At 49.3% G+C, this 21,728-nt stretch overlaps 2 protein-coding genes across 3 annotated transcripts; both read left to right on the top strand.

The window, feature by feature from the left end:
* The first annotated feature begins 524 nt into the window (after positions 1-524).
* MRPL18 (mitochondrial ribosomal protein L18) lies at positions 525-3,208 on the top strand. Of its 2 annotated transcripts, none has more exons than XM_064486509.1 (4): positions 525-701; positions 1,005-1,191; positions 2,074-2,156; positions 2,830-3,208. In XM_064486509.1, the coding sequence occupies exons 1-4, from the start codon at positions 650-652 to the stop codon at positions 2,895-2,897; spliced, it is 390 nt and encodes a 129-aa protein (XP_064342579.1). In that variant the 5' UTR covers positions 525-649; the 3' UTR covers positions 2,898-3,208. The 2 variants fall into 2 exon arrangements, with proteins under 2 accessions (XP_064342579.1, XP_010991681.1); XM_010993379.3 differs by having other exon boundaries at positions 532-701; positions 2,074-2,305.
* A 125-nt stretch (positions 3,209-3,333) lies between these two features.
* PNLDC1 (PARN like ribonuclease domain containing exonuclease 1) lies at positions 3,334-21,479 on the top strand. Its single transcript, XM_064486508.1, has 19 exons — positions 3,334-4,879; positions 5,287-5,344; positions 5,630-5,703; positions 7,101-7,140; positions 7,847-7,970; positions 8,137-8,225; positions 9,618-9,718; positions 11,190-11,266; positions 11,446-11,589; positions 12,113-12,182; positions 13,796-13,881; positions 15,059-15,114; positions 17,292-17,356; positions 17,810-17,863; positions 18,032-18,074; positions 19,461-19,560; positions 19,898-20,073; positions 20,184-20,282; positions 21,250-21,479. Exons 1-19 carry the CDS (start codon positions 4,492-4,494, stop codon positions 21,311-21,313), a joined length of 1,908 nt encoding a protein of 635 aa, XP_064342578.1. The 5' UTR covers positions 3,334-4,491; the 3' UTR covers positions 21,314-21,479.
* The last annotated feature ends 249 nt before the right edge of the window (positions 21,480-21,728 follow it).

The following is a 21,728-nucleotide window of genomic DNA, read 5'->3' as shown; positions in this document are numbered from 1 at the left end:
TAAGGTAGTCCGGTGTTCTGAGCGAGTCTTAAATGTTAGTTTATAAACTGGCTTCCTTGTTTTCCTTAAATGTAGGAGCTGGTGCGCAGGCTTTGTTCCCGGGCTCACGAGTATAACCTTGGGGACCCTAACCTGGGTGGGACAGGGCAAGCGTTTTCCATGGGCCATACAGGAAAATGACAGCCACCCTTCCTGAAAAGAAAACTGTGTGTCTCGCACTGTCCCGTTTTCTCCCGGTATCCACCTGGGGTGTGTGTGGGTCCAACAAAGATCTATGTTTTGTGACCCGAGCGCGCAAATAAGGTAACGAGAAGCCTTGCGTACCTGGTATCCAGGACGCAGTCAACTCGGCGTCTCTCAACCTAACGGGTCGCGCCCCGCCCCCAAGTGCGTTACCACGAGGTGATTGGTTGGCTTCAGCGCCTGAGGGCTCCCCAGCGTAAGCGCTGATTGGAGGAGCGGAAGTGACAGATTGCCCTCTCCACCACTCAGCTGCGTGGGGCCTGCTAGTTCGGGTGGAGGCGTCGTGACCCGTGTGATCCTGAGGCTATTCCCTGAGTTAACATGGCTGCGGCCGGCCAGCCGCTGGGACACCCTTGAGGAAAGGAGACGAGGTTTGTCCGAGGCTTCGGCTGCGATCTCCTCAGCGATGGCGCTTCGGTCGCGGCTCTGGGAGTTGTCTTCGGTTTGCAGGAACCCGGGTAATTAATCTCCCCACTTCTCTCAGACTCCCCAGGGTCTGCACAATGTGCATATGCAAGTCGTATTTTATATTCCACATGCCCCATCGAAAAGTAAAGGAGAACAGCATTGTAATGACACTAGTAGAAAATTAAGAACCAGGTCTATGATGACTCCCCCTGCATCCCCTGAGCAAACATACCTTTTGTCCTTCTTCCAGGGTACGAAGACAGGGGAGAGGATGGAGTTAGAACTTAGATCACATTCCTGTTTTGTCCGTATTCGTCATTTTTTAAGATCCATGTGGTTGTTTCCATTGTTAGGATGTGGGGTGGCGGCTCTCTCAACCAGTTCCAAGCCAGCGGTGAAGCCTGAAGCGGACGTTGTGGAAAATGAAGCTGTTGCCCCAGAGTTCACCAACCGGAACCCCCGGAATCTGGAGCTCTTGGCTTTTGCCAGAAAAGAGCGGGGCTGGAGGACAGTGTGGCCCTCCCGGGAGTTCTGGCACAGGTAATTAAGCCTGCTAGTTACTGACCACAGAGCGGTGCACGGTGCCCTACAATTGGTTTTCATCAACTCATTTAAAGAATGTGCCAGATCCTTTCCTCCCATATTTTCATGGGTTTGAGTTATTAATATTTTCCTTTTCTGTGGACAGTTTGTCCAGGTTCTTTGCTTGTTAAGTTACTGGTCATTTTTTATTATAGGAGACTTTTTGCATATTATGGGAATTAGCCCTTTGAACAATATATGATTTTAAAATATTTTTTGTTTCATTGCTTGCCTTTTGATTTCATTTCTGTTTTGTTTTTTTGGTTTTTTTACCATGCAGGAAACTTTGTCAGTTTGTTTTTTTTTAAGCCATATGACATAGTTTGATGTTATGTTAAAAAATTTGATATAGTTAAATAGGCTTTTCTTTGAGATTATTAAAAAAAATTCTCCCATGTTGTCTTCTAGTACTTTTATGATTTCTATTTTTGTATTTAAGTCTTTGATTCATCTTACATTTATTTTGGTGTTAGCTGGAAAATAAAAGCATAGAGTAAGTATATCTTTATCCAGTGGAGCGTCAGCAACTTAGCTCTGCCTCCTCAAATCCGGTTGTAAAGTGGATGCTGTGTAAATAAATCTTAGCTCTCAAATACCAAATTTCTCCTGGATATTTGAAGTTAACTAGAAATATTTTGTTTATTATTGAGGATATCCTCATAAAGACAGAGAAAAACACCTTTCCCAAGTAAAATCCAGGTTAAGTATGTTGAACCATAACATACTTATGTATGTAAATGAACCAAACACTGCATTCTTGAGAAATATTTAGGCATTTATTCACCAGAGGTCATTTATCTTTAGGATTCTTTTATGATTTTATTTTCTCACCTCATTTAGGTTGAGAGTCATAAGGACTCAGCATCATGTAGAAGCATTTGTGGAACACCGCAGTGGCCAGGTTGTGGTTTCAGCATCCACCCGTGAATGGGCTATTAAAAGGCACCTTTATAGTACCAGAAACGTGGTGGCTTGTGAGAGTGTGGGACGAGTGCTGGCAGAGCGATGCTTAGAAGCAGGAATCAACTTCATGGTCTACCAACCAACTCCTTGGGAGGCAGCCTCAGACTCGGTATTTTTGTTTTCCTGTACTTATTTAAAAGGTATTGGGTTAATTCTTGACATCAGATACTTACATAATAATAGTTCCACTTACTAAGTTCTCTCCATGTGTCAGACCCTACGGTGAGTATCCAGATGTATGTCACCTCACATCATCCTCACGGCAGCCCATAGCATCAGGACTGGCGTTCCTGCTTCTGTATAAAGTAAGCTGAGGCTGGCTTGCCCAGTCAGTGTGGCAGGGGCAGGGTTCAAACCCACTTGACTGATTCTACAATCGTAACGTTGAGCACTACTTCTTTGTTCATATATTAACATCTTGTCTGTATGATATTTTAAAATGCTACTAATCTTTGACATTCTTCATCCTCTTTTTTCTTGTCTATGTTGTTATTAAGATCACTTTCTGAAAAACCAGTGTAGGCTAGGAAGTTAGCAAGGAGCAAATCAGTTTACTTCTTTTTCTCTTGGGAAGTGAACTATTTACTGTCAGCTGATTCAGTTTTTTCCTTCTTTCCTCATCTTCAAAACCAGTTCAAACGACTAGAGAGTGCTATGACAGAAGGTGGTGTGGTGCTGCAGGAGCCTCGGAGAATCTATGAATGAAACAAGCACTGTTCGGAACTTGTAAATATAAAGCTGTCAGCTACTCGTCCACTTGAAGACAGCATCAGGAGGAACCGCCGGCCTGGACGTTCCATACACCGGTCTGACAGCAGAGTGTCGCTAGTAGTTCAGGTCCTCTCTGTCTCCCCTTGTGTGTGTGTTTTAAATCAAGGGCTAAATTCTTCCTCTCTATTGAGACATGAGAGAAGTTATCTGAGAAAAGCTGTTGCCAATTATAATTAACTTTTGAAGGACAAATTAAATGTTGTTTAGAAGTTAAAGAATAAAGGTATATTGTAAACTCTTACTTTCTGGCTATATGAAATTTTCTCCACCTTTGAGCTGACTGTGGCAAGGGTACACATAGGAGGTTTATGCAGAGCACTTGTTACCGTGGCTAGCTCAGAGTGGGTGGTCTCAGCAAATGGCAGCTGTTGCTGTTCAGGGTGTGGAGGTGTTAATAGGAGATGTCAGTATCAGTTTATTAGAAACAGACTCAGTAATGTGAAGATAAGAGGGGCAAATGCCTCAGTTGGGCTCTGGTTCCTAACAGGCAGAACCAGATCTGAAAGAAGAAAGGAGTGCAGCGAGGAAAGGATAGGGACAGGGTTAGTATGTGCTAAGTTTGCCATGAAGTGGAAATTTGTTAGGAGATGAAGCTTGAAGTGTATTCAAGTTAGTCTAAAGCTGAAATGAGGTAGAAGGGAATCATGGCAGTTCTCTTAAATGAGTTGATTAAGTCAAAATAAGATGTTAACTGTTTCTGAAACATATGAAGAGAAGTCTCAGTAAGCAGTTCAGGTGGTTTCTAGAGCATTTCCCCCCAATTTTAGAATGTGTACTCCAATTGTATGTTTATCTTATACAGAAGTGAAACAACATGGCTACTGTCATGTCTGAGTATTCAATATATTTTTTAATAAATAAATATGCACCAACATTTTAAAGAACTATGATTCTGAGGAGCCTTCAGAATGCAATGGCTCAGCAGTCCCCTTTTGATCAATAAATACTCCAGTGGAGGCATTTACAAGTATACATTATAGTTCTAATATTTTCTCCCCTCCTCTTAAAGATTGGAGCATCTCACTTTGAAGACCACAGTTCTAGAAGGCTGTTCAAACAAGTCAGAATTCAAGGGAGGATGTAAAGAAGCCCACGAGTAGTGTGGCTTTGGAAATTGACAGTGACAAAAATAGGGTTCACCTGCGATGCTATAGGCGGGGATTCTTCTGCAAGGAGTATGATTGTTCTAGATCATCTCCGTACCGAGGATTCCTTCAGTTTCCTCACTTCTTGGGGCTTTGTGTGGCAAGTTTGAAACAAGGTATTAGAAAGAGATGATGCAGACAAAATAGGGAAAAGATGCGGTGTGGGGGAGGGGATGCGGACAGCCCAACACTGGCAGTGACTGCCACGTTGAGAGGTGCTGATTTTGAAAACAGACAAGAGGTGGCCCCCATCCCCCTACTGCAGCTGCAGTCAGTACCTGCCTACTGCAGTGCCTTCAGGTGCTGTTACTGGACTGTTTTTACTCTCACAGGCTCTACTTTTTCCTATCATGCTTCTTCATGTTCTAGGTCTACGTAAATGGCATTCTGCCCTTTTAGTGACTGCAAAGGAATCGCCGCGGAGCAGGGTAAACGGCCTTTGATTGCTAAGGCGGAGTCTAAGCAACCCTTCACCCTAGCGGGCAAAGTGTTTAAGGGCAAGCACCTGGGGGCAAACACCTGGGCGCGGGCGGTGGCCAGCGCAGCCGGGCGGCACAGACGGAGGCTCCCGGGGCCAGTGGCGCGCGGGGGCGTTGCGTTTCCCCCGCGCGAGCCCTTTAAGGCGGCGGCGCGGCGGAAGCGCGTGGCAGCGCGTGGCCGCACTGGGCGCCCTCGGCCGAGCTGCGTGGCCATGGACTTGGGCGCCGACGAGTTCGAGCAGAGCCTCCCGCTGCTGCAGGAGCTCGTCCTGGGCGCAGACTTCCTGGGTAAGGCGCCTGTATTGCGGGCCTCGTCGCCGGAGCCCCCTGGCCGGGCGAGCCTGCGGAGGATGTGGCTCGGGTGGGACAGGGCGGAGAGGGGAGGCCCAGCCGGGTGGTCGCCAGGCCGCAGGAGGCTCAAATAGGGCCCCTGAGCAGGACAGAGATTCCCTCTCGGGCCTGGGCGGTGGGAAGTTAAGCAGCAATTACACCCTTGCCCCCCAGTGTGGTCCAGGTGGAACGGGGTGGCCTGGCTTGTCCTTGCTTTGTCTCCCTGTTTTCCCTTCTTGACCTCATCTGGCCTCTTGAGCACCAAGAAGGTGACCAGTACCTTTGCCACCTACAGCATTTACAGCATGAGGGAGGTGGTAGTGTTCTGTGCCCCGGGACTCTTGTCTTTTTTGCCTCCCTTGCAGGTCTGGATATAGAATTCACAGGCCTTCGTTCTAACCTGTCCAGGCCCCAGCAGATCAGGTAAAGCTCCAGCTGCCTTAGAGCTGTGCTGGAGGGGTGCTCTTCTGTGCCCTGCTGGATGGCACCCCAGCCAGCCAGCACTGTTTCTCAGCAGGCCCTGTGTTGGCATTGGGCGGGCAGGGCAACATTTTGTGGGGAGGTTGAGGCCCTTGTCCACGAAACGCTGGCAGTGTTGCCTAGCTGTTGTAATAGGAAAGATGCAGCCCCTGGTAGAGAGGTGGCCATTCAGCGTGGAGTCGGTTCGGCTCTCATTGCCTGTGGACTGAGATGCCTGTTTTTCCGCAGTCTTTTTGACTTGCCGTCAGAGTGGTATCTAAAGACTCGTCAGAGTGTTCAGCAATTCACAATCTGTCAGATAGGTGAGTTTAATCTTCAGCTGTTTGAGTTACTGAAGGGGATATTTTTATTGTCTTTGTGTTTCCCACTGGTACAACAGCTTTGGCGCCTTTCTGAGATACTGGCTGTTTGCATGCTTGTTTGGTTTTTGACCGTGTTATTCCTACAAGACCTAATGCTTTGAAATAAGCAGAACCTTAGTTTCCATGCCTAAATCAACATTAAGGAACTCGTACTATCTTTCAGGAAAAATGTGTGTGTATGATTTTTGCTGAAAGAAAACATACAAAACAGGATCATACTATAAACACGTTCTGCATCTTTCCACTAATGGCATTTAGAGATCTTTCTGTGTCAGCTTATACAGATCTCTTGTTCATTTTTAACAATGGCATAGCATTCCGAAGTGATTGTATCTGTTGGCACCAACTCCTAGTGATGCATATGGTGGGTACCATTTGTGTGTAATGGAACAAGGTTGCATTGATTGTCTTGGTATTTATATATGACTGTGCGCTTGTGGGCATGTATGTTTGGTATACTTATAGCAGGAGAGTGTATGTGCATTGAAGTGTTGATTTGTTGCCAAACTATTGCTCTTCCAACAACTTACACTAACAGTGAATGTGCCTGTTTCCATCACTCACACTGGGTATTATCAATCTTAAATTTTTTTGCCCACTTGGGAGAGGAAAAATGACCTAAAATTGTCATCCTGATTTACGTTTTTAATACAAGATCAGCAAACGTTTTCTGTGATGGGCTAGACTAAATATTTTACGTTTTGCAGGCCATATGGTCTCTGTTACAACTACTCAGTTCTGCTGTTAAGGGGGAAATCAGCTGCAGCTAATACACAAATGAATTAGCATGGCTGTATTCCAATAAAACCTTATCTACAAAAAGAGGTCATGAGACATTTTACTGATTCTTTTGCTATGAATGATGAACACCTGTGTGTGTTTTGTTCTTTATCCTTGTCTTTTGCTACTTTTCTACTGTGATTGCTTTTCTTCACTCTTTGCAAAGTATGGGAAACGGCACTGGGGCACGTTTCTATTGTTCTGCCCCTGCTTCCAAGTCTTTTTCACTTTGTGGTCTTTTTAGCAACAGAGACATCTTAAAGCAATGAAACGGATAAATCTTCATAGTTTATAGTGTTTCCTTTGGTTAGTTTTAAAACTAAAAATGTCAACTTAGCATTCCATGCTTGAGGTAACATTTATAATGATATTTTAGTCATCTCACTGTGAATTACAACTTGACAGTTCTCATGTTTTGAATCTATTCTTTTTTTTAAGAGATAATCTTAAAGCCTACACAGTATCTTTGGGTGCATGTATTGCTAAAAATATTTTTCTGTAGTTAACTTCTGGTAGCTTTTCTTTGGTATTCATTCTCTCTACCATGATTCTTCTAGGATTGTCAGCGTTCTCCAGTATTGAAGGAGAGTCAAGCAAGTATGTATAAAAACCTTTGACAAAACACATAGTTTTTGCCCATTTATTTTCTCCACCTGCTCCACCTCCAGCTTCTGCTTCAGGCTCTGACCACTTTGGCCCTGGATGCTCCATGGCCTCTCCTGCTTCTGTGCCCCCCCCCCCAATACTGGCTGGTCCTTCAGGTTTCTCAGGGCAGCACCATTCCTGGGGCCTTTTCTAGCACCTGTGTACCTTTGGGTGTCCTTTTACTCTTTTCCTTGTCTCTTATATCGCCTTCAGGATTGCAGTTAACACAGTGTTCTGATGAGGGTGGTGTAGCCCCCAGGCCCCAACAGACAGGGTGCTGAATGGCAGCCCCACTGGTCCCAGGTGGGGCAGGATCTCTGCTGTTCTTTTTTGGCCCTCAGTACCAGTCATAGTAGTTGAAGCATAGCTGACATTCAAATGTGGTGGACCCTGAATGACTTGGGGTGTGAACTGCATGGGCCCACTCAGGTTTCTTTCACTAAATATGTACTATAGCACCACATGATCTGTGGTTGTTTGAGTCCCGGGATGTGAAAGAACTGGGATGTGGAGGACCCATGTATAGACACAGGGCCGACTGTAATTATACGTGGCTGTACTTCTCAAATGAAAGGAAGAGCCCACTCTGAGGCTGGCTCTGTGAGCCAGAGTTTTAAAAATGGTTCCACCTTTTTCTCCTTATTTTTTTTCCCCCTAGGTATGTAGCCCATTCGTGTAACTTCTTTCTCTTCCCTACAACGTTTGGGATTTTGGATTCAGAGTTCTCTTTCCAGGCTTCCAGCATTCAGTTTTTGAATCGGTATGGCTTCGACTATAACAAGGTATGGCTTCAGAGGAGAGGTGGGGAGGGAAAGGGTTTAAAGGCCATCTGGTCCACCTGGCCTCTGAGTCCACCTCCTCTTCCCCTTGCTGCCTGTGCGAAACCAGAGTTTCTTTCCACTCTGCTGCTGGCATGGAGGATGCCTCTGACTTACTTCCTTGTTTTAGTTTCTCAAAAAAGGAATCCCATATATGAACGAAGAACAGGAGAAGACAATAAAACACAGCATCCTAACTGGGAACTGGAGAGTTCGCAGGTAAGTCTGCTTCTCTGGGCGCTTTGTGGGTTTCTTTGTTGCTGTTGTGTTTCTGGCTTTCCTGTGTGTAGACGTGTTGTGTCCAGAACGTGGTGACCTTACACCGTCTCCTTTAGCTAGTGTGGCTTCCTTGGCCTGTGTTGAGCCAAACACAGTAGCCTGAAGTGCTGGTGATTCCATTCTTACACCTGAGACAAGAAATCTCCCTGCATAGAGTGTGATTTTAGTGTTTAAAATGATGGGGAAAAAGAACTGACTTTTTTAAGTTATTCAATTTTATTATAATTGGGTTTTTGGGGGGTTTTTTGGTTTTGTTTTTAAATGGAAGTACTGGGGATTGAACCCCAGAGTTCATTCCCTCCACCACTGAGCTATATCCCAGCCCCCTAAGAACTGACTTAGTTTGGCACTCAGAGAAGCAGGAACTCCGTCCCAGTGCTAAAGGGGGAAATGGCTCTGTTGGGCTCAACGTGAGATGCTGTGCTGGCCTTCCATGTGATCTTAGGGATTTTTCAGGTAAGTCTCAGGCAGCTTGACCGTGTGTCACATTCCTCGGCATGTTGCTCCATGTGCTTGACCCCGCTGTGTTCCCCAAGGGCAGGATCTCTGCCTTTTTCCTTTGGTCCCCGGTTCCAGTTGTCCTGCTTGACTCCCGGGCCTGCAGCGCTGGGGCCATGTGTGAGCCGCAGCCCTGTGTGCTGGAGGGAGCAGCCGCCCGGGCCCAGGCAGGCCCTGCTGACCACCAGTTGTGTGGTTTTCAGCCAGGTGTTTATGCTCTTTGGGCTTCAGAGTCTGCCTTTATCATGAAGGGAGTTAAATCAGACAGTTTTAAACTCTAGAACATCACAATTATCTGGTCCAAATAATTATGTAATGTTGGAGTTTTAAAATTTTTGTTCGTGGTTTTATATAAAAATACAGCTTTTGTAAGGGAAAAACAAGTTGAAGTTTTAACCTTCTGTTATGTTCAAATGTTGGAGAAAAGTCTTTCCCCTTCTCAACGTAACATCACGTCCTTCTGCTTCTAATGCAGGAGAAGACGTGCTTCCCAAAGCGCCTGCCTTTCCCTCATTTCACCAGACAGTGCTTTTTCACCTCTGAAAGCTGGATTGAGATTCAGGCCTGATAACGTTGCTTAGTGTTGGCTGGCTCCCAGCGCCTGTCCCTCCACTGGCCTGTCAGCGGCAGGAGATGGGCGTGCTCGTGTGGCCGGTGGGAGGGTAGAGGCCACGTGTTTGGTTTCCTGTTGCAGAATAAGACTCGGGAAAGAAGTGGTCTTTTTGGGCCCATTTCCTTGTTGAGATCTTGATGTTAAGACAGAAGGCCTCAGAAGCCCCTCCCACGTGAGCACTGTCCCCTCCCGCATCTCCACACTCACGTGCCCACTTCCAGTTCTCTGCACAAAGACCAGATCAAGGCGGTGATCAACGAGGTGACGCGCTGGCTGGACCTGGCTGAGGAAGGCGACTGGATGACCCTCCCTGATATTGCTGGTAGGCAGGAGGTGACTCCTGGCCTGGGAACCTTGGGACTGGTCGCTGTCACGCGCCGGGGGTCGGGGAGCATCCCTTCTCCTCCCGTGGGTCCGGGGCATTGGCTCAGCAGACGTGAGGTCCTTGTGCTTAGATCAAGCCCTGACCCCAGTTCAGAGGCTGAAGGATTTTCATCCCATTCTGAAATCTAAGGTTGAGGCAGCAAAGTTCCATCCAGAGCCATCCTTTTTATCCCAATCCTCAGTGCCCTGTGGATTCTTACTATATTTACTTTTGTTAATCTCTGAATTTTGCCCCCCAGTACAATGTGGAATCGCAATGAACATGCCCTAGATTTCCAGTTCTCAGCCCTGGTCTGTGGGCCCCAGGGGTCTCTGAGACTCTTTCCAAGGGGTTCACAAAATCATAACTTTAGTCAAAACATTAATCAGCTATCACTCCCCATTGTCACCGTGCCATTTGCACTGATGGTCCTGAAGTGCTGGTGGGTACACTGGCTGGCACCTCGGCACAGTGAGGGCGGGAGCTTCAGACCACCTTGGTGGTCATGGTATTCTTTGTTACCACTTATGGTTTAAAAAAAAATTCCAATTTTGTTTAATCTTCTCTGTGAAATAGTCATTCTTAGTTTTATTAAATCTCAACCTTTGATTGCCCATCTTTTAAAATAACGTGCAAAGAAATAAGCGCACGTGAAACATCACTGCTGCTTACCGGTTGGCTTGAGGAAAAGCACTTAGGTAAGTTTCTGTGTTGAAAGCTGAACTAGCTTTTTTTTTTCACCCCCTCATGGAATATAATTTTTACTTGAACTGTGGTTGGTCAGACTTGGTTGTATTCAGTCATTTTCTCAAGTGAAAAAGTAAGCCTTGTTGCTTCGAGGAGACTAACTCACAGTATTTGCTAGAGATGAAATCTGAGCTTTTAGTCAGAAACTGGAATTTTGGAATACTTGCGTCTGCCACCATAAGCTTGACAGCTTTATGAGTCTTCTCTAATGAGATCAGTGGCCGTGTGTACAAGTGTCTTTTGATGGTGTGTAACGTGTGAACACTGGGAAGACCCGTGTAACTCAGCAAACCAGTGTTTTTCAGATGACCGATGCTTGATGTTATAAAATCAAGGGCAAAAGTATAATGGGCTTATTTTTTAAACTTTGCAATTTTTAATTTCTTGTGTGGTTTTAATTTCTGACATGGTGGGTATCAAGAACGAGAACCCACACACACAAAGGCTCTTTGGGGTCCTCGATTTCAGAGTGGCCCTGAGATCAGGGACTTTCAGAAAGCTGCCCTAGACCATGCCATGCCATCCCTGTTGCTCGGCCTCGTGGGCTTGGGTACACCTGAGAGCTGGCCTTCCACTTGACCAGCCATCTCTCAGCTGCTCTTCCTCTCGGGCTTTTCGGGGCATGGGCTGCCATCCCAGGGTCTGCGGGGGTCTGTGCAAGCCATGTGTTTCCCTGCTGCAGGCTTCCAAGCCTTCGAGGTCCAGCTTGTGCTGAGGAAGGCCCTCCCCGACATCTGGACGATGCTGAGAGAACACGGGGTGAGTTCTCACCTGGAGTGGGGCCACCTCGGTGGCTTCATCATTTCTCTGTTGTTCAGCCAGACCTGACCTCTGGGAAAGGCTTTTTTTCCCCTCTTCCTTTTGAGCTGCAGGACCACTTCTTTGGCCTCGTTCCCTGGAAGCCAGGATTCAAGGACCTTGTCTACTTTTCCTTTCAGGTGATAGTGAAGAAAGTGAGTAAACAGCATCGCTGGTATCTTGAGAACACCTCTTGTGATCGAGAGAGCTGTTGGAAGGAGAAGACTCTCCTCTCTGCAAGGGGTTTCTCTGTGTTTTTCCAGATGCTGGTGAAAGCCCAGAAGGCAGGAAAAAGATCTCTTTTCTCGGTCCTTAGCCATCTTTTGCATTTCTGGCTATAGATACTAACAGGCCCTTCAGTGGTAAACTAAGTTTCCTTAAGATGAGTGATTCCTTTTTGTTACCTGGCTTTGTGGATCTAACCTTGCTTTCACCAAATGATGATAGTAATATTTCATAGGGACAGTCTTTCCCCAAATCAATCTTCTTTGCTTCTTTCAGGCACGTGGGTATTTCAGTACTAACTGACCTGAAGCTACCCGGGGGCTGCATGTATCTGCTTCACAGCTTGGATGCCCATTGTGGCCCAGGCTTCAAGTCCCTCCGACTCGCTGCTTGCTTTTCTGGCATTTAAGCAGTCCAGCTCCCTTTCATGGGGGTGGAGTGCAGCTGGGGATGGAATGACCGTGTTGTCGGAGTACAGTGGATTCTAATGCTACACCCTTTGCCAGAGACAGTGATTAGTCTACAGTGTCTGTTTTATTTTTAAAATTTCATTTCTCTCACCTGTCGATTTCCTCCAAGCAGCCCTTAGTGGGACATAATATGATGATGGATCTGCTGCATCTCCACGAGAAGTTCTTCAGGCCTCTCCCAGGTAGGGACACACCTGTCCTCCTCCTTCCTCGGAGCCTGTTACCATCCTCCTGGAGCTGGGGGACGTCCTCAGGGAGAAAAACACTTGAATTAACATTCCTCCCCCCACCGCTGAAGTTGTTCAGTCTCATTGTATAAAACTTAGCAAAATCAGAAATGTGCAAAGGAGACCAGCTACCTTTTAATCTCAGCTATAATCCTAACACTTTTGCTTTTCCTCTGTTGTGGCTTTTTACATATTTGACCACACTATTTGATTTTGCTTGGCTTTTTTTCACTTATCAGAAGCATTTATTTGTGTCGTTAAGCTAGTATCATTTGAAAGGCCATGTTACTGTCTTACGGCTGTCCCAGTCTTCTCCGTGACTGATGCCATTTGACACAGCGGTGTGATGGAGCATTAAAACACATGCATTCAGAAGTCTTGCTTGAGCCCTGATTCCACCACCCCTTGTCGTGTGTGATCGTGAGCAAGTTACTGTGACGTACCTGTTCTGTTTCGTTGTCTGTAAAATGGGGGTAATGATAGTGTCGATATCAAAGTTGCTCTGGGATTAAATGAACTAAGGTACAGAGAACACCAGTATAGATTGAAAGAGGGTTCTAGGAGAGATTCTCTAAGATGATAAAACACCTCAGTTTGAGCACACTGAGAGTATTGGGGGAGAATTAGGGGTAAAATTAACGATCACTCACTGAAAAACTAAACAAACAGATGAACAAAAACATTGCTGGAACAAAAACTGCCAGAGAGGAAGTCACTGGAGGAGGCCACTTGGCCCCTTGGCAAGTAATGGGCTGGTGCTGGCAATGAGGAGGGGCTGGCGGTGGAACAGGTAACAATCATCTTACCTCCTGGGAGTCAGCAGTTAGTGCCCCAAAGCAGGAAGTCCCCTAGCAGCATCAGCATGTTATTTAGGGAGATGGGAATAAACACCAGAAGGAAAAACTGAAAAGTAGTTGCTTTGGGGGAATAGGAAAGGGGAGGACAATGAAAAGAGGGATAGTGGGGGGATTTTGGTTTGTCTTGCAATAAACCTCTTTAAACTACTTGCAGGTATAATTTTGGAGTGAGGGAGGTAATTGGATTGTTTATTTTTTGATGGATATACTGGGAATTGAACCCAGGACCTCATGCATGCTCAGCACACACTACCACTGAGCCATACCCTCCCTTCTGTGCAGGTATAATTTTGATAAATATGCCAGTTAAAAGTTTAAAATTGTAAGTGCCCTGATAAATTTTTTTAACTTCTTGGATTTTCCTTTGAATAGTCATTTACAAATAATTTCACATCTGTTGGGATATTCACATTATCCAGTAACACCTCTTTCTCCTGTTTCCATTGGCTAGAACTTTGCAAACTGCATTAGCTAATGTTGGCAATAGACAGTATCCTGAAAAATGGAAAACCTTTTGGCTCTTGCTGTTTCAAATGGTGACGGCAGATTGGTTTGAGATTTAGAAATCTTTCATGATTAGGAGTAAGGATATTTTCAATTCCTATTGTTTTATTTGCTTTATTAGCCCAAGTTGGTGACAACCAGATTGGAGAATTTCTTCCCGCTTTTACTAACAAACTCACTTCTGACTATCTGGGTTTTTTCCTTCAGAAAGCTACGATGAATTCAAGCTGAACATCCACAATCTATTTCCTATTCTTATCGACACCAAGAATGTGACAAAGGACATCTGGAAGGTAAGCGTTGCTTCGGGGAAAGGAGAGCTTTGTCCCAGTGACACTTAGCTTTCTCGCTCTTTAAAAGTTTTTTCTTGAACCCCTTTCTTGTATTTTACAACCAGTATTGGTTTTCCTCTTCTGCTTTACCACTTCTGAGTCTTACTGGCTCACATGTGATTTTTTTCTTTCTCTTATTCGAGTTCCCACGTTTGTGTAACGTTCACGTGCTTATTTAGATGGACAACAGAACAGCTTGATCTCGAGCTTGGCACACACCTGGGGAGTATTTGCAACACGCTAGACGAGCTTCAGGGTTAGGGGGTGGAGTTCCCTCTTGGAAAAGTTTACTGAGCATTAGGGTCATGGGATTTCAACCTAGATGACACACTCGAGTCACCTGGGAAGCTAAGTACTGAGACCTGGGCCCCACCCGCAGCTTCTCTGGTTTAGAGGGGCTGATTCTGAAGCTGCCAGGTAACTTCCACTTTGCAGCGGGGGTTGTGCACTGCACGTGGAGCAGGGAAGCACCCAGCTGGTGTAACTGCTGCTTCAATGTTAAACTGAGAAACAGAGAAAGGAGAGGCCGATCAGTGTTTTCAGTAAAGCCTTAAGCTGATCAAAGCTAATCGTTCACTAAGGGAGCCACACAAATGGGCCTGGGTTACTTGGTGCGTCCTTGCCCAGAGGCACACTTCTTACTGGGCCTCGTGTGCTTCTAGCCCTGGTTCTGTGGCCGCCTGTCTCCACCCAGCGGGGTCCTCAGCTGAAGGGGGGGGACACGGGGCCTGACGTGCGGGAACCAGCACGTGCTCCTTTCTGCACAGGACGAGGTGAATGCTGGGACTGGGGGACCTGGCAGGTCCTTTAGAGTGCCTACTGCCCTACATGTGTCCTTGGTCGCAGTCTGGTGCCTTGGGGTCCTGAGTTTCTCAAACCCCTTAAACACTTGTCTTTGAAGGAAGATGGTGCGAGGTGTGCTTGTGGCAGGTTTTTTGTAGGCTGGGTTGTCAGGTCCCTTATAGGAAACCCGAAGACACTATGTACCCTGACATCCAAGTTAAGGAATAAGAGTAGGTATGTATGAAGAGAGGGATTAGCACTTTCCAGGTGATTTTAATGGCCGTTTGGTAATACCTGAACAGACAATAAGAAAACCTACAAATGTCTTAGTCTAATTTGTCTTCCGTAATTATAGGAACTGAATTTCCCAAGGGTTTCAAGTCTTTCAGAGCTTCACGACATCCTGAACAGGTAAGGAAGCTGGTTGTCGGAGCTGCTATAGAGCAGGGGTTCCCCATCAGGACGACTTTGCTCCCCAGGTCACGTTTGGTGATGCTGAGATGTGCGTGGTGCTAAGCTCAGGGGTGCTAGTGAGTAGAGGCCAGGGTGCACAGGACAGGCCCCAACTCAAAGGATCTCCAGCCCAGAACGTCCCTGGTGCTGAGGCTGAGAAATCTTGCTCTAGAGGGGAGGGGGCCTGGAAAAATGCCTACAGCTATTTAGTTATATCGTGTTTTCTGTTGGCCAGGCTTTTATTTTCCTTTTGATCTGTTTCTGACTATTGGAGTGAGAAGCTCCAGGTTTTATTTTTCTCTTGCACCTTGTTGTTTCTCTTGGGCCTGCAGTAGGGCGAGGCATTGTGGACGTACTTGAGTGAATGAGTGACCTCCCTGGCCTTCCTGTAGGAAGACCAGTCCCTGTTTATTTATTTATTTTTAAATTTTCAGGAGAGGTAATTAGGCTTTTGTTTTTTCAGCAGAGGTACCAGGAATTGAACCCAGGACCTCCCCTGTGCTAAGCACGTGCTCTGCCACTGAGCCGTACCCTCCCCCGATCTTTCCTACTCACGGTAGCAGTTATTTCTAAAGTGAGAGCCTCCTCCGGCCCCTCATGCTTCCTCGTTTCCTTTCTCAGACAGCCCTCCTGGTCCTCATTTCTAAGAAATAAGTACGAGGCCAGAGGCAGGCATCTCCACCCGCCTCTCCTCCCCTCTAGACATTTCTGCAGCACTGTCATCTTTGCCACTGTCTCTCCCATCAGCCAGCGCACAGGACCGCCGCCATGTGCGGGGCCCAGGCAGGGCAGGCTGCGCTCCTTTGGCCTCCCTGCCCCGGACCCCGCACCCTCCCTCCGCTCGGCAGCCCGCCCCACCTGCTGTGGCCTCAGCCTCCTCCTCTGTCGTTCCCTTCTGCGTCAGCCTCTGTTCTTCTGACTTGGAGCTACGGAGCCCTGCGGCTCTACACTCCTGCTACCTCCATCTTTGTTCTTCCCTTCCGTCTGGGGTGGTTGCCCGGTGCAAACTCGTCTCCTGTCTCAGCTGATGGGACGATGCACAGAAGGCACTTGGAACAGGCGTGGCAGGTGGTGGTGCTCAGGTGTCACCTTGTCTGGCACCGGACACCCTGGGCCCTGTCCTGTCTCACCTTCTGTAGTGTCCTCTCCTGGGTTTCTCTTCTCTTCTAGTGAGTTTTTAATCTTTTCCTTGCAGGCCCTTGTTCTTCCATGTGTCCCTTCCATCTTTCAGGGGTCCCTCCACAGCCCTCTTCTGGCTCATTACCGTGTCCCTGGGTGACCAAATCCACCCCCTCGGCCTCTGCTGCCACCATTTCCGTGCCACTGGTGCCCAGACCTCGGCAGCCCCAGGCACCTCGTTCACTGACCCAGACACCACGTGGCCTCCAGGCACCTTCCGTGCCTGGAGGACTTCTTTTCCGTCCTTACGCTGCCAGGCACTATGTGTGCAGGTGTGAGAGCCTGGTTTTCAAGACACAGGCTCTGAATCCCAGCTTCCTGGGTTGCGTTCCCAGTTTGGCCGCTCACTAGCTCTGGGAGTGACCTGGTAAGAACTGCTTAATCCGTGTGCCTCGCATTTACCATCTGTGAAGTGAGGCAGTCATTGCACAAAACTCACAATGTAGCCTGAGGATTAAAGGGGCCCCGTGTGGGGCAGAACTCACGGCCGTGCTGGCACTTAGTCCACGCTTACGAAGCGTCACCTGCTGCGGCTGCTGCTGACGGTCCGCCTGATCCCAGTGGCTGCTGCATGGCATCGGCATGTGCCATTTGACAGATGAGAAAACAGGGCTCTGAGATGTTAAGCACATGGAGAGGCACTAGGAGATGTTGTTGGAAAACAAATGAAGGGAAGGCATCCCCACTGAGTGCCACCGCCATTCACCCGCGGGCCAGAGCCGAGACCCGGAAGGGGCCCCAGGGCTGGGCCACCTATATCTTCTAGTCAAGTCCTGTCAGTTTTAGTCCCTAAGTGTTCTTAAAATCTGTTCCTTCCTCTGCACCCCCAGCATCATTGACCGTGCTGAGGCCTCTATTTTTTTTAATTCCAGTGATGATTCCAGTTACTTACGTTAACCTAAGAGGGAGAGGAAGAAGGGATTGTTCTCAATGAACGTTCTTTATTTTTCTAACAGTGACTTGAATCCCACGAAGGATTCTGGGCCAGTGATTATTCACGCAAGCAAATGTGAGAAATACGGTGCGTCCCCGCAAACCTGCCCCTCCGCGGCTGGCGCGGCACTGAGCGGCCAGGGCTCAGGCCGGGTCTCCACGCGGCCAGCGTGGGCAGTGGTGGGGGCTTCGTTTCCTGAGCCATGTTCCGTAGAACCCCCTCCCTCCAAAGGAGCCATTCTGGAAGGCGTTGGAGGGCCCGGGGGCCGCCAGCTCCCCTCCGACGTGGTGGTTAGTCTGCCGGGAAGCTGTCTGCTTACCCCTCCCGTGGGTGCTCTTGGCGCCGTGGGGAGGACCCTGGCGAGGATGGCGCCGGCGTCTGAGGAGGGTGCGCGCCTCTGGAGGAGCAGCAGGGGCTGCTTGTGTGCGCACAGCTGGCGCGGGTGTGGAACTGGGGCGGGTGTGGCAGGGGAGGCTCCTTTCCCAGGCTGTGTGCTCACTGCTGCTTGACTGTCTCTCCTGCTTCCGGAAAACACTCCAGTTGAGACAAAGTACCCCCATGAAGCAGCGTACGATGCCTTCCTCTGCGGATCAGGTGAGAGTTGCTGTCCTAAAGGGAGACTCATGCCCCCCCACCTCCCAGCCCCTCCGTTTACTTCCAGGTGGGTTGCACATGTGGAAATAAAGCCTGAGTTTGCATGTTTTGATGAGGCGATCAGGTTGAGCCTTGATTGTCTGTTACATTTCTAGCTTTTTTTTCCAGTTTTCTTGAGGGTGGCACACCTGCTTCTCTGGAGAGTGCACGGGTGAGTGGTCCTTTCTTCCTGTGCCCTGATCAGTGGCAGGACTTGGTGAGCCCCCAGACCCGGGCTCCCGAAGGGGGAGGATGCGGATGTTGCTGTGTAAGGACACACTTAGGGGAAGCGGTCTTCCTCTGTAGGCTGCCTTTCTCGCCGCCCCGGCCTTCCCCACCGGGGCTGGTCCTGGAACCCTGGTCTCTTGGCCATGGGAAAATGTTCTGCCAAACAGCGAGGCAGAAGGGTCAGGCTCAGGTTCCATCACCTGCTTCAGTGCTCCCAGCAAGGTGTGCTTGCTGTGTCTGTCACTCTCCTGTTTTCTTGTGTCGTGTAAATCACAGTGAGGGAGGACAGAGTGTTCAGGTCAACAAGTGATCCCTCCCTGGGGTCCACACAGTCAGGCTGGGGAGAAGCAGTGACTTGGAATGAGGCACACGGGAGAGATTCTCAAAACTCCCAGGTGGAATCTTAAATGCATTTGCTCGTGGCAGCATCACCCCAGGTGCCTACAGTGCTGGGCTTAGAGGAACCAGCTCCACACTTGAGCTACGCGTCCCTGTGGCACCGCTCTTGCCGCATACATTTGGTAAACAGGATTTAGCAGGCTGGGTGAAGGAGCTAATCAAAATTGAGTTCTTTGGGGCTGACTTGGAAACATTTTTAGACTGTACCCTGTTAAATTGGGTACTGCTCATACGTGTCCATTTTGGGAAATGGTGTTATGTGTAGAAATAGCCGACGACACATTGACTTGGGGCTTATAGCTTAAGAACATCTCTGCCCCGTCCTCCCTTTCCCTGTGCTCTGACTGGGCGGTCCGCACGTGCTGGACAGAGCCCCGGGGCCTGTCAGTGCCCTGGCACCTGGGCCTTGGGTCCTTAACTGCCTTTAACCCTCACAACCTAAGAACCCTCCCAGGTTTAGAGAAGTTCTGTAGCAGCCCAGAGCCAGGTGCCTTCTCCTGGGGCCCGTGCTCAGGGGTGTGGTGGTGTCTGGGGGGAGGCGGGGCTGCTGGTCCAACAAGGCTGTGGGGTGAGGGACGGCCATGTGGCATCAAGGGTGGTGTCCTGCCGGGTGAGAAAGCTTCTCTTCCTCTCAGCAGCATCCACTCGCTCGTTCTCTGAGCCTGTGGCTCGTGTCTGTCAACGGAGGGCTCTCTACCAAACTGCTGCCCATGGGTGGTGGCCCTGGAAGCTCTGCTCTGGCTCGGGCCATCGCGAGAGCTTGTGGAGATTGGTCATTTGGGGGGAGCGCACCGATATAAGCCCCCAAAGCTGTGAGGGAGGCTGGGAGGGTGGTCTCAGGCAGCGCCTGTCCCTGGACCTGAGCTGTGCTGGGGCTCGTGCACGGCCGCCCGTGTGCCTGAGCACCGGGGGGTGTTCTCTGCCCACGTAGCTCTGTGCCCATGCCTGAGCCCTCCTTCCCTCTCTACCTCGATGTGCTGGCGCCCTATGTGAACCAGGTGAATCTTATCCGAGCCGGGGTCCCCAAGATCGTAAGTAGACTTCTTTTTGCTTTTTCCTTCATTCAGAGGCTGGTGCTGGGATGCAGCCGGGTTTTCTGGGGTGTCTTAGATGGGTTGTGATGACAGCCAAACTCAGAGTCAAAGAGGGGCTCATGCCCTGCTAAGCTTGTTGTGTTTTCCTGCCAGAATCAATGTGAACTTGCTTCTTAACCCCTTCTCTCCTCTGCCTCCCTCCCGCCCCGCTACCAACTCCAACAGAGCCTCTCCTAGTCTCTCAGGATTTTCAAACTGGGTAGGTGGTCAGTGGGAACTGGGGAAAATCTCCGTCTTCTGTCTTCTAGACAGAAGATCACTCTCTGTCTTCTAGAATTTTTCTGGTCCAGATTATCCCAGCATCCGACCTCCCATCCTCATCCTGAGTGTCAGGAGCTGGCGTGGGGTCAGCGAGCAGCAAGTCTACCGCGAGTTTCAGAATCTCTGCAAATTCGACGTCAGGAGACTGACACGGAGCCAGTTCCTGCTCCTGACCAACAAGTTTAAGGAGTAGGTGCCGAGGTTCTGGGCTGCCCCTCCCGCCCGCAGCCGCCCGCCTCTGCCTGCGGCCATGCCAAGCAGGCCCGGCACCGCGCCTGACCCAGCCCCTGTGTTGGCAGTGCTCGGAGCGTCCTGAAGGAGTACAGGGGCCACCCGACCCTGCGCGTCTCCCTGTACCGGTACTGGAGACACTCCCCGAACATCAACTGCTTGTTACAGTAAGTGGCCGGGCTGAGGCGGCTTTGGACTGTCCAGTGGGTCAAGCACGTTCACCAGCTGGTGTGGTTGTAAAGAGGTCGCTGACGAGTGCAGGGACCTGCAGGTGACGCGGTAACGTTCAGCGCGTGCACGCAGAGCATCTGCTGGATGGGCCTGTCCTGGGCCCAGGGCTTCGTCAGTGACAAAGACCAAGCCCGGTCCTCGTGGAGCTCGGGTCGTAGAGGGAGGTCACACGTGACAGACAGCTGAGCTGCCCGGTGTGCTAGGTGGTGGGGTCAGGAGGTGGAGCGGGGGTCTTGGGGGGTTGCTGTTCAAAGAAGGGAGGCGCCTGGTACGTCGAGGTGACAGAGGAGCAAGGAGACGAGGACAGAGCACTAGGTGGATTCCAGTCAAGGAGAGGGTTGAAGGTGAGGACCTCGGAAGAGGCTGGATCATCAGAGGGTCTAAGCAGAGGATGACACGTCGCTCTGTCTGTGTGCTGGGACACTGGAGGACACAGGGCAGGGGGACTTCAGGAAGCTGGGCCACTGCTCACATGGTCAGTCGTGGCTTGGACTGCTTGGTGGCCGTGTAGGGGAGTGGGGGTGGTGAGAGCGGAATCAGACAGGACCAGGGTCAAGTTTAAATCCAGCATCTTTGGCCTGAGCAACTGGAAAGACAGAGTTGCTATTCACTGAGCTCTGAAGGATGTGGGCTTTCCGTTAGGAGCCGTGTCTGCCAAAATTGTATTGTTGAAGAAAACTTGGCTGCTGGGCAATCCTTCCTCCTCTCACCCTCCAACGTAAATCACTAGGAAAGATGACCTCAAGGGGCAATGTGTGCTGTTGGCGCTGAGAGAAGAGAACACCAGGGGCAACTAAGTTGGGGAGGAAGTGGGGCGAGGCCGTGTCAGCTCAGACCCGCCCGGCTCGCACGCGGGGCCAGCCCACGCCATCCGGGCCGCTGACCGCTGTCCTTGTCTTGCAGAGTCTGTGGCGTGGTCACTACCTGGGCCCTTGTCGCCTTTCTCCTTGGAAGACCTCACTCCTGAGTACAGCAAGGCTGCCTGCAGCCCTGTCCCGTCTCCGCACGTCCCGGGGCGGCCGTCCTGGGTTTTGTTCATTTAAATCCTACCCTGCTTGCAGGTGGATCTGCATGGATGAGAAACTTTGTTACATTTTCTGATGTGAAATTCTGTAAAAACTATCAATGGTAAATCCTTCTTTTGTGGCGCAAATGTTTCTTTCTGTAAATGACTGGGGAGAAGTCACCACCTGTGGGAACTTAAGCTCATGTTCCAGAGTGTCTTCTGATCAGACCACCTGGATGGTGGAAGCCGGACACCAAGTGAACAGAAGGTGCCGTTGTCTGTGGGAGAGGAGCTACCAGCCAACAGGCTGGCGGGGACTTAGGCCTGAGAAGTGTCCTAAGTTTAGTAAAGGGAGCGATGAAGCCAAGTGTCCATG

The sequence above is a fragment of the Camelus dromedarius genome, chromosome 6 (assembly GCF_036321535.1).
Source record: "Camelus dromedarius isolate mCamDro1 chromosome 6, mCamDro1.pat, whole genome shotgun sequence".
Classification (NCBI taxonomy): Eukaryota; Metazoa; Chordata; class Mammalia; order Artiodactyla; family Camelidae; genus Camelus; species Camelus dromedarius.
Note: the sequence above shows the minus strand (reverse complement) of the source record. Positions and strands in the feature narration are given on the sequence as shown.